This window comes from Carassius gibelio, chromosome B7 (genome assembly GCF_023724105.1).
Source record: "Carassius gibelio isolate Cgi1373 ecotype wild population from Czech Republic chromosome B7, carGib1.2-hapl.c, whole genome shotgun sequence".
In the NCBI taxonomy this organism is placed as follows: Eukaryota; Metazoa; Chordata; class Actinopteri; order Cypriniformes; family Cyprinidae; genus Carassius; species Carassius gibelio.
Window position 1 is genome coordinate 9,846,567 of NC_068402.1, and position 12,781 is coordinate 9,859,347.

Genomic DNA, 12,781 nt, shown 5'->3' on the forward strand with positions numbered 1-12,781 from the left:
TAATTCATGTATTATGTTTTGCATTGTGGTAATGAGAATTTATGAGAGGAAATCTTCTGAAGTTGTCTTTAATATAATGTAAAAAAAATGCAAATATGCATATAAACAAAATTGTATTTTTTACTTTAGAAATACAGTATTGTGAAATATGCTCATCAGGTTTTGTAAGATTCTGCTGCTTAAATTGCACCTGGTCAAATCCTTTAATTATATTTGATCTGGAGTTGTGTATTTGTATTTGAACTCAGAGCCCTCAGGTTTCTTGAGCTCATGGTGGCACTGTGCTCACAGTAAACGTGAGTTTCTCTCTGTATCTCCTCATGAATGATAGACAGCGGTGAATCAGGAAAAGCTTCAGCTTTAATGATAATAGTTTTTTTTTTTTTTTTTTTTACACAAATAAGCCTGAAAGGCTCCGAGTGTGTTGTGAAGTGTTTACAAAAATAAGGCAGAACAAAAACAGATTTTATAGTTGTTGAGTTTTCATTAACCTCACTGTCAGTTTCGCAAGTTAACTGGAAAGATGTCAACTCAAAGCCAAAGGCAGAGAGAGAAATAGAGATTGCAAACTAGAGAGCTTAAGAAAGCGTGTAAGGAAGAAGCAAATGGCAGGTTCATCATTTAAAATTCAATTTAATGCTTGAACAGTTTGACTTGAAAATCTCTGCTCTTTTAAACACCGGATATTTACTCTGTCTTTGAGCAAAGGCAATGATTACACTGGGAACAGCGAGTCAAAAGTGACAATGTATTACCATTTCACACACAAACAGACAGATGTGGTGTATTTAGACACATACTTTATAATATGTATAATACTTTTGTGTGTAAATCAGTTTGTTACAGACATGAATGATTCGTTAATCATGCCACTTTGGGAGAAGCTGTGCTGATATTTATTTATTTTATTAATTTTATTGTTTTTTTATATATTATTGTATTTGGTGTTTTAAGTTAATTATTATTATTATTATTATTATTATTATTAAGTTTTTATTTTATAAAAACATTTTTTGTTAATTTTTATTATTTTATTTTCATTTATTTTCTAATTTAGTTTCTATTTATTTTTAATGTTGTTGTTATTATTTTATGTTTTTGAATTTTATCTTATTTATTTTCTTTTTGATTAATTAATTTATATATATATATATATATATATATATATATATATATATATATATATATATATATATATATATATATATATATATATATATATATATATATACTAGGGGTGCTCCGATCACGATCGGCCGATCGTTATGCGCATCTCGTGCGCATCCTGATGGAATTAACCGCTGATTAGAAAACCGGCTTTACTGACGAGATGAGCATAACGATCGGCCGATCTGATCGGAGCACCCCTACTATATACACAATTGGGCAGTTTTTACTTTAAATAATATTTTTCATATAATAATAATAATAATAATAGATTTTTATTAAACATGTTGTGTTTTTTGTCTGCTGTTTAGAATCAGAATTGAGGTCAGATTTACAAATATATCAGACTTTTATGAGATTTTTGATCTAATCCGAGACAAACGGTTTGCAAAAGCTTTGATGTTTGTCTTCTTTTCACATACTCTTCAATGTTGTCTCACAACAAAAATAAAATATGTATATATAAAAAAAGTATTAGCTTTAAATCCATTATAAAACCCTAAACCTGCATGTGTTTTTTTTTAATCATTTGTCAGCAGTGAAGCACTAAAACTCTTCACATAAAATATAAACATCTCATCTGTGCTAAAGACAATAATAATGTGCTAATAACAATAAGTCCACACTTGCCAAATTACTTTTAGTAGCAGTGTGTACGTCATGTGTTATGGCTCCAGGATTGTGTGTGTGTGTCACAGAGATCACTGTGTGTTTTAGGCCATCGTCTCTCTGAAGTTGTGTGGGAACCAAATCTCCACGCTTCCCGCTCCAAACAAATGGAAATGCTCTTGTCTGCGAACTCTAGACCTGTCCAGAAACCAACTGGGGAAGTAGGTCAAACGCTCACACACCTACACGCGCACACACACACACACAGAAAAGGCTCTGTTCCAAAACCAAGTGAGACGTACATAGGTAGCATTTTAATGCATCTTAAGCACAGTCCCAATCTGAAGGCTGTTCATGATTATGCCTTCAGCAGTAACCTATTTTGGGCAATACTAACCCTGTGAAACAGTAACAAGCATAAAAATAGGTCAAACAGTCATTATTTTTAGGTACATTGAACTATTTCTAGATACTTTTTCTGTATTTGGCATAATATGTATAAAGGGATTGCCTTTTCTGCAAAGGATACATGTGATGCTGCCTTACATTAATTTAATTAAATAATGTACATTTGTTTGTCATAACACCATTCACCTATTTTATTTTATGAATTTTTAGTAATAATAATAATAGTAAAAATAACTTGTATATTAAAAAATATTTAGTTTCCTATGGTGTTGTTTAATTAATAAATTGATTTTTTTATATCTTAATTAATTAATGGATTAGTATTATTAATATCAATATCAATCATAATTGTAGTATTAATAATAAATGGCAAAATAAAACAATTTGGGCTTATTTATTTGATTATGTTCTTTATTATTATTATATTTCATGTTTTTGTTGTTGCACTTATTTTATTTTTGTTGTTATTTTCTTGTATTATTTTGTATTTTATTTTTTTAATATTTTATGCTGCTTTCCTTATTTTATTTGTAATTTAATTTGAATTTGAATTGTTTTATTTTAAATCATCATAGAAACTGGTAAAACCGAGGTCTGTGTTGTTCACACAATGCATTATAGAACGCCTTCTCTGCAAAGAATAGATGTGATGTTGCCTAAAACATATCTTAGAAAGCAGCATAATTATGTTGCCTACAATTTGGAACATATTTTGGAGAGAGTTCATCGATGAAGCTTTAAAATGAAGTCTTCATTGCTCTTCTAATGCATCTTCACGGTCCTTGTGGTTTTATATAGAGATTGTGAATATCTAAAATCGAATGTGCTCTGAATGTTATTTTAGGACGGGAGAGCAGACCAGAACCCGGAAGCTGGCCTTCTTCACTACGTGGCACAGACGGGACCCAGAGCCAGGTACAGTGACTCAAACACTGTGGTCACATGGCCATGACACGTCACAGTTTCACACTGTAATTACCAAACTCACCACAGAGAAAGCAGAGCGGTATCACCATGGTAATCATGTTTTGTTGAGACTGTGACAAGAGTGTGGATTGTTTTAGTAATGGCTTCAAAATCTAAACTATAACCCTTTCAGGCTGATCCAAACATCTGACTCATGTTTTTAGGCAATAAGGATGTGCGCTCGCTGTCAGTTTTGCTAGCAATTCAACAAAATGAACACTGCTGTTCAAAAGAAATTGATATTTATATTCGGCAAAGATGCATTACATTGATCAAGAAAGACAGGAAAGACACTTATAATGTTACAAAATATATTTAAGGTTCAAATAAATGTTGTTGTTTTAAACGTCTGTTCATCAAAGAGTCGTGAACAAAAATGTATCAAGGTTTTCACAAAATATTAAGCTGTTTTGAACATTGATAATAATGTGAAGCATATTAGAATCAGCATATTAGAATGATTTCTGAAGGATCTTGAGACACTCAAGACTGGAGTAATGATGCTGAAAATTCAGGAATAAATAACATTTCACAATATATTAAAATAGAAAACTATTATTTTAAATTGTAATCATATTTCAGTATTTCAGTTTTTGCTGTATTTTGGTCAAATAAATGCAACCTTGATGAGCATGAGAATATTTTTTTTTTTTTACTAAAAATGCAGTTGATTATTATTATTATTATAGTCATTATTGTTATTATTAATTAAAAAAAAATATTTTATTATTTTGTGTTTATTTTTTTTGTTTTTTATATTCATTTGGTTTCATTTATGTTGTTGTTTTGTTGATTTCTTTTGTTTTTGTCTTTTTGTCTTTTGAAAAATGCCAATGTTGTGAAGCATAGAAATAGACAAAATAGAGGTAAATTAGTTCATTTTAGGTTCAGATGCTTTCTCTGTATTGTGCACTATGGAATTGTCTTCTCTGAAAAGATATATATATATATAATATTTTTCCGGACTATAAGTTGCACTTTTTTCATAGTTTGGCTGTGAAAACATTACCGTCTACAGCCGCGAGAGGGCACTCTATGCTGCTCAGTGCTCCTGTAGTCTACACTGAGCAGCGTAGTGCACACTCTCGAGGCCGTAGATTGTAATGTTTTCTCTTGGTTCATGTCAAATTAATTTTGATAAATAAGTCACAGGACCAGCCAAACTATGAAAAAAAAGTGACTTCTAGTCCAGTGTGACTTATGTATGTTAAACGTCCATGTTTTTATACAGTCTAGGGTTCCAACCACAACTGATTCTGTGGAACTATATTGTTTGGTCGAAGAATACTGTTTTTATTTATATCATTACACTTTATTTGTTTTATTCTGTGAAACCTTACTATGTATATTGAATAACTGTTTTATAAAAGCAATAAACCCCATGAAGCCGTAGTTTAGAGTGAATTTCTAAATTTTTTTAGAGTTCTAACAATGCCCCTTAGCTGTTATAAACTCACTGTAAACCACGGCTTCACTGGGCTTATTGCTTTATTCTACCGTCTCATAGTAGGCCTTCAGTAGAGTAAGGAGTGTTGCTTCCGTGCTCATCAGTGATCATCCATTAGTCTGCAGGGATTTTAATTCTGCATCATGTGGTTTCACTGTGCTTCTCATCTCCTCTTGCTCTGTTTTGGCAGTTTGTCCCATTCAGTTTCCTGTAATCTTGCGGGATTCTCTGGAAGTTCTCTTTCTGAATGACAACCAGCTGGAGTGTGTGCCGCCGTCAGTGTGTGCCCTCAAGAACCTCTCCGAACTCTATCTGTCCAAGTGAGTCGCAGGGCATCATGGGAAATGTAGCGTGCAATCATTTCTTCCACTTCATTACATGTCTCTCTGGAATACTTTATTGTAATTGGTCAGTTTCAGCATTCAGGGACCAGATGTTATGTTTGATATAACTATTAGATTTGATGCTAATTGATGATATAATCTTAATTATTATAGTATTCATATGTAATTATCATTTTATTTGAACTATAAATATACAGTTTTAAAAATAGTACAGAAATGTAAGATGATTAAAATTTTTTGATTAAATAAAATTAAAATTACAATGTCAAAAGTACATATCAGAATGACTAAAACTTAATAAATAAATAAAATCACTCTTTCCTCTCACATAATACAATTTCACCTCAAATGAATATTTACATGTTCACCTATTTATGATGTTTAATGTCATTTATAAAAGCCAAGAAATCAATCCTGTAATGCATTGTAGTAATCGCAGTAAAAATGACAGATGGCGAAAAAAAATATGAGTTAGATTTTTAATATGTAATTATTATTTTTATTGAATCTATGACTATAAAGTAGTAAACAGTACAATAATTTAAATTATGAAAATGTTAATATTGAATTAAAAATGAATATTTTATTTTGCATTTTGTTTATTAGATATTATCTCAGCGACATGTTAATGCCCAACGGCTGAGATCAATAGCAAGCCAAGTCTCTTGTGTGTTTTAAGAGATGCTGACTTTACAGTTCAGTCATTTAAGAGGTTAAATTCAGCTAAATAGCAAGGTGTTGCAGTAGGTTTTGGACCAGCAAGCCCAGCAAGTGTTTTCACAGTTTTGGTGAAAGTCAAACTAAAATGCAATATCAAAAGGGCTTATTGATCTCTCCTGCTTCCTGCTTGAAAAACTCTCAGGATGTGATGATGACTTCTGTGGCTTTTAATGCTTCCTGTCTCTGCAGTAATCCAGGTATCCAGGAGCTTCCTATTGAGCTTGGGCAGCTCTCCAACCTCTGGCAGCTGGACATCGAAGACCTGAACATCACCAACATCCCTGCAGATGTCAGGAAAGATGGTACTCCAGTCACACATATACAGCTCAAATCACAACTTTACATTTCAACAAAACATGCAGCAATATTGAGCAATAAAATCTCACATGAATATCATACATTTAGCTTCTTGAGCTTTGATCAGGATAGAAAAATACAAAACTTTCATGGTGGTTCAGCAAATGCACATTTTTCAAATAGCGGGATTTTACAAAAATGTTAAACAGGGTCATTATCATTAACTGAATTAAGAGTATTAAAAGTATAACTTTTTTAATCATTAAAGAAAGCCTGAAATAAAGCTTATTACAATTAATGGCTAAGGCAGTATGTTTTAGATTGTCCTTTATGTACTAAAAACACTCAAAAAAAAAAAAAAAAAAAAAAAAAACTGACACAGAATTTTTTTTTTTTGAAAAAAAGTACATTAGAATGAAAACTGAAAAGATAACAATAAAAGCGAATTCAAAATATTAATAAAATATATTTTACTTATGTGTGTGTGTGTGTGTATATATATATATATATATAGAGAGAGAGAGAGAGAGTGAGAGTGATGGTATGAAAACATGGAAATAATGATTTATTCAAAATTTGTGTAAACACAATTTTAATTAAAATTAGAAGCTAATTCAAAATATTCATGAAGTCTAAAATGAATGAATGAATGAAAAAATGGAACAAAAACTGAAATTAAAAAGTAAATGAAACCCAAGTAGTAATATTTCAAAAATAAATAAATGGAAATAATATAAAATGACACACATTACAGCAGTAAATTAAAATGAAAACTGAAAATATAAAAATTAAAAGCCAATTCAAAATCTTTAATAATATCCACAATATATTGATCCTATGAAAACATGATTTATAAGATTAAAAAAGACAGAAACAAAATTTGAATTAAAACTTAAAATATAAAAATATATGCTAATTCAAAATATTAACAAAGTCTAAAATGAATGAATTAATAAATAATGTTTTATATCCATCTTGTGCTTCTGATAAAAAGCGTGGACCAAATGCATAAATGTGTCTCTGAAGCTAATTAGGGTAAGAAGCATGTTCTGTATTAAACAAACAGAATTGTTGTCATGTTGAGCATGACATTTGTTTTGGGGTTTTTTTGTGTTAGAGAAGATGATATTCTGGCTGTTTAATCTAGGATTTGTCTGATGAATATTTCATTGGTGCTTCCAGCTGTGAGTCGTTCAGCCAGCTGTCAATTCGTCTGATGTGTTTGTAGCACTATTTAATGCGTTTTACTCTCATAACAAGAGGCTCAAGAGATTGGAGAGGAGGCAGCGCGTCCCTAACAAACACATGAGCACTGTGGCTTCATCTGAAGATGCCTGGAGCTCATGTCACTCATGTGGAAGTGTTTTACATATGATGTTGATTTCGATTGATTAGCATGAGGCAAAGTTCATGATGCAACACCATAGAAATGATTCAACATTGCATAGAATATTCAACTTTTTATTTAATTTAATCTACTTTATAAGGCTTGATTTGTGAATATATCTTAAAATAACATGTAATATAAATGAAAGTGAAGAAACAAATATTTCCATTATCACTTGAAAGAAAGCATCTAATACATTTTAAAGTATTTTAAAGTATAAAATACAAATAACAAAGTGCTTAGTAAATTAACAAAGTGACAATCACTCAAAAAAATCAATCAAAAAAAAAAATTAAGTCAAATAAAGGAAAGCTTAAAAAAAGAGATCATGTTTTGCAGTTAATGCAAGTTAATGCATTAACTAACATTAGAATCATTCAGCTTTGTTTAAATGCTAAATATGCAGCATAATATAAAGATTAAAAACATGGAGAAAACAATTCATATAAACAACCCTTTTATTTCTGTTATCACACTCTATTTTGATATGTTAAACAGTAATATATTTAAATGTGCCCAGCAAATTAAAGTTAAGAGGAAGCTCATTTTTTTATAATTACGTAAGAAATAATTAATCAAAAAGGAGTCTAAATCCAAATAAATGTAATAGCAGATGCAACTTTTGATTTTTAACAATGTTATGCATGTCAAAATGTACGTAAAGATGACTAAATGCTTTAGGAGCATTTTTTTTTTATTGTTAGATTGTTAACTAGTGTAGTAACTAATGTTAACAAATGGAAGATTACTGTAATGAAACTTACTTCACAACCGTTAAAAAGTACTGTCTATATGTGACCCTGGAGTACAAAAGCAGTCTTAAGGAGCTCAGGTGTATTTGTAGCAATAGCCAAAAAAAACATTGTGTTTGTCAAAATTAACGATTTTTCTTTTATGTCAAAAATCATCAGGACATTAAATAAAGATCATGTTCTATGAAAAGATTTTGTACATTTTCATCCATACAGTAAATATATATAAAAAAAAAAAAAATTCAATTAGTAATATGCATTGCTAAGAACTTTAATTGGACAACGTTAAAGGTGCTTTTCTCAATATTTAGATTTTTTTGCTCCCTCAGATTCCAGATATTCAAATAGTTGCATCTCCGCCAAATATTGTTCAATCCTAACTAAACATACAAGTTCTTTTTTTTTTTTTATGACTGGTTTTGTGGTCCAGGGTAACACAGTATGAATGTGGGTAGCATGAATAAAAGCTCAGATGCTCATAGGAAGTAAATTTATAAAAAAAAATAATTGTGTTTCCTGGAAATTAAACCTACAACCTTGCGCTGCTAACGCAGTGCTCTACCACTTGAGCCAAAGGAACAAATTAGCAAGTCATCCATGTGTTGCAGTTTTTCAAATGCTGTGAATTTATACATTTGTAAATTTGTTGTGCGTGTGCAGGTCCGGCTGCGGTTCTGGCCTATCTGCGAGCGGAGCTGCGTGGAGCAGAGCCCTGCAGACTGCTGAAGCTGATGGTGGTGGGTCCTCCACGGCAGGGGAAGAGCGCTCTGCTGGAGGGGCTGCAGACGGGCAAACCCTCATCCTTCATCAGCTCCGACCGCAGCGTCCAAACTTCCAGCTGGGATCTGGAGCGACCCGGAGGAGTGCTGAAGCCTGCTGTAAGCCCCCTCAGTCCACACACACACACACACACACACACACAATGGCTTCCATGTTCCATAGGTGCAATGGTCTTTCTACTGTACAAACTGTATTTTCTGTAGATTATTCCGTATGAATTATAAACTGTTTTCCTCAAAGGCACCAAAGTCAATCTCCTCACAAGGTCAAAAAAACCTTTATTATTATCAATGTCCCCACAATGTAGGGAATACCAGGCACACACACTCACACACTCTCTCTCTCACACACACACGCACACACACACATACACACGCAAACTGTCTCAGACACACACACACACACACACACACACACACACACACAGTAACATATTCTCACACACACGCACACAACCACACACACACTCACTCTCTCTCACACACACAGACACAGACACACACACACACACACACTCATATCAGGGTTTCCGTGTGTCCTTTCACAAATTAAAGCATGACAAGTTTTGCTTATCTAAGGATATATGAACATTCTTAAATCAAGACACACTTACTTGAGATGCAAAATGAAAATACAGTCTTGTTTTCTTAGAAATGTATCATAATTAGGTGATTTCATGCTTATAACATCTGCCTTTATTTTTAATACATTTATCAGACAGTAAGGCTTTTAAAGCAACTGTATCTTGAATTCTGAATGTTTAGATATTTGTTCTGAAAAGCAAGACAAAAAATGATTAAGATCATCATGATCATAAGGTACAAAAAAAAAAAAAAAAAATATATATATATATATATATATATATATATATATATATATATATATATATATATATATATATATATATGAAAAATATAATATTTATGTATTTAGTAAAATATATATACTGCATGTACATAAATATTCAGAACTGAATTATTACCAAATTAGTAATGAATAAAGTAATTAGTATGTTCATAATTTTTGTTGCCATAAAAGTCAGTATATTTCTGCTTATTGGTGAGCGAAGAAACTGAAACAATGGACAAATTAAGTCATTTCAAGTGTGTGACTTCATCGTTTGGGCTTTTAATGGATTCCCAGTCCATTTGATTGTTGGCAGGGCGTTCCTTCACATGTGTTTGTCGCATAATGCTTTTCTCACAGGAAACGAACAGCTCTGATTGCTTTAACCCTGTAAACATGACAAGGCAAAAATAAGGCAGAAAAATCCTTCATAGCAAGTCTAAAAAAGCGAAACCATTAAAGTGCCAACATTTTGACCTCAGGGTTTATGAATGAGTAGCAGCTCTGGTATTTCCAGCTGACCTTTGACCTCTAGCTCCGTTTGTGGCCTTACATGGTTTCTTAACATGAGTTAACAGTGTTTCCATTCTCATCATGAGTCCTGAGTCAGAGCCAGACATATAAAACCCAAGAGAGCGTCACACACACATTCACTGATGTCATACAGATATTTTCTCATAAACACGCAGACTGACCTCGTACACACATATCATGGACAGAAGTAAATGTATACACAGGCTGATGTTATAAAGCCCGAGAGATCTGGCTCCACCTCGAGCAGCTGTGCACACTTACTCCTCCACTGACTCACAGTGAGAACCTTTTTTGTGCTTTTTAACATTAGCTTGAGCAATGTTTACGGTTGTTTAAAAGAGAGGTTCAAGCGCAAATTAAGATTCTGTCATTATTTACTCACAATCAAATCTGCATTTCTTTAAATAAAAGTTAGAAGTATTTAGAAAAAAAAGTAGATTGGGTCAGTTCTTTATTTCATATTGACATTGCTCAAACTCGTTTTTGCCACAGAATATAAAAAGGTTTTTAAAATAAAAATTATAATAATTCTCACAATTATGACTTTTTTCTCAAAATTCTAAATTACTCCAAATTGTGAGGGGGGGGGGGGGGACTCCTACTTCTAAATGACTTTGACAATTTCGAATTTATATTTCGCAATCTCTGACTTTGCATTTCGCAGTTGTTATTTTGCATCCGCCACAAAATAAATTAAATTGTGAATTTTTATATATTACATTTCTGCTGGTACATCATTCAGTTCTGGATTTTTACCTCACAATTCTGATTTAAGAAAAAAAGGCTAAATTGTGAGGAATACATTTTAAATTGTGAGATAAACACTCATTTGACTTACTTTCCAATTTCAAGTTTACGTCTCAGTTCTGCGATTTATATCTCACAATTCAGAGGAAAATAAATGTAAAAAATAATTTTAATATTTTAAGCTTCCATAGCTTCATAACAGGGCAAAATAAACCATAGTTTCACCTCTGGAACTATATAATTAGTCTGAAAATGCCTTGATGAAAGTGATGAAGTGATGTTGTTAATGTGTTGCATTTCTCCTGTTTATAGCTTGATTCAGTGTCCTTTAACGTATGGGACATTGGCGGCCCGGCCAGCATGTCGACGGTGAACCAGTGTTTCTTCACAGATAAGGCTCTGTATATGGTCATCTGGAATCTGGCTTTGGGAGAGGAAGCAGTGGCCAACCTGCAGTCTTGGCTGCTCAACATCGAGGTCTGTGAACAATATGAAACATAGACATTATGAAAATCTGAGAGCTTCTGAGCAGCTCCTACAGTCAGGAGGTCTCCATACTGGGTATTAGTGTTGATTGTACATATTTAGTACAGATTTCAATCAAAAAATTGTTTAACTGGCTTAAAGGGGTCATTCTAGGAAACGTGTTTTCCAATTTGACGTTGCTAAATATGGTTAATTATGCTAGATAGCATTTATTATTTATGTAATAGTTCAATAATAGTGGCATAATTTGGCATTGCAAAACAGTAACTTTTATTTATTGATTGATCTGATATACTGACTTAGTATTTACTCTGTTTAATCTTTAATTTATGGAATAGTTTTAATATTAATAAACAGCATTGTCATTGCAAACTAAATCAATAATCTTTATTTATAAAATAATGGAATGATACTGATTAGCATTTGCCATTGCAATCTAGACGAGTTTATTGAATAATGAGAATAAATTATATTTTGCCATTCATTCATTTATTCGTTTATTTTATTTATTTGTTTAATAATAATAAAGACAAGCTTGCCATTGCAAACTAAGTCGTTATAGCTTATGTATGTATTATATATGAAAGCATTTGCCATTGCACACTAAACAAATGCAATTGCAAATTAAATTAATAGCACATAGTTTGCATTAACAAAATCTCTATTTATTTATGTATTTAAATTTACAGAGTTGTTCATTACCATTTACTAGCCTAATGTAATGCTTTATCAACTAAAATCTAAATATAGCATGTATAAAGATAAAAAGACAAAGACAAAATGCTGTTCATATATATTCAAACTTATTTAAGCATTCAAGTTTTTGCTAGCACAGCCAAGGCTAGTTGGAAATGCAGGCAGAGAAAAAAATTGTGTGTGTGTGTGTGTGTGTATTATATATATACATCCTTCATAACTTAAGGGCAAAAAAATACATAGAGACACTACACACAAACACAAAATGCTATTTTTATAAACAATACAAAAAAAAAAACTGGCACAAGCTTCTCATTAAGTTATGTTTTGATGGACACAAATGGCTCTTGTTTTATAGAAAGACCTGTGTAATGATTGTGTGAATGTGTTTGTGCTCCAGGCCCGTGCTCCTAACTCTGCTGTCATCGTCATCGGGACACATCTGGACCTCATAGACACTAAGTTTCGCATGGAGCGTGTTGCCACACTGAGGGCCTACATCCTGGCACTTTGCAGAACGCCCTCGGGCGCACGGGCCAGCGGATACCCCGACATCACCTGGAAACACCTACAGTTAGTGCCATTATCATTACTT

At 32.2% G+C, this 12,781-nt stretch overlaps 1 protein-coding gene across 2 annotated transcripts in view; it reads left to right on the forward strand.

Moving 5' to 3' along the window:
* The window catches only part of lrrk1 (leucine-rich repeat kinase 1), a 78,570-nt gene that overhangs the window by 26,544 nt on the left and 39,245 nt on the right, over positions 1 to 12,781 (forward strand). For both annotated transcript variants that reach the window (XM_052561048.1, XM_052561049.1), the window contains 7 exons: positions 1,885 to 1,997; positions 3,029 to 3,099; positions 4,788 to 4,917; positions 5,851 to 5,963; positions 8,758 to 8,975; positions 11,317 to 11,481; positions 12,587 to 12,759. In XM_052561048.1, coding sequence (XP_052417008.1) covers positions 1,885 to 1,997; positions 3,029 to 3,099; positions 4,788 to 4,917; positions 5,851 to 5,963; positions 8,758 to 8,975; positions 11,317 to 11,481; positions 12,587 to 12,759 — 983 coding nt within the window. The remainder of the gene's footprint in view (positions 1 to 1,884; positions 1,998 to 3,028; positions 3,100 to 4,787; positions 4,918 to 5,850; positions 5,964 to 8,757; positions 8,976 to 11,316; positions 11,482 to 12,586; positions 12,760 to 12,781) is intronic.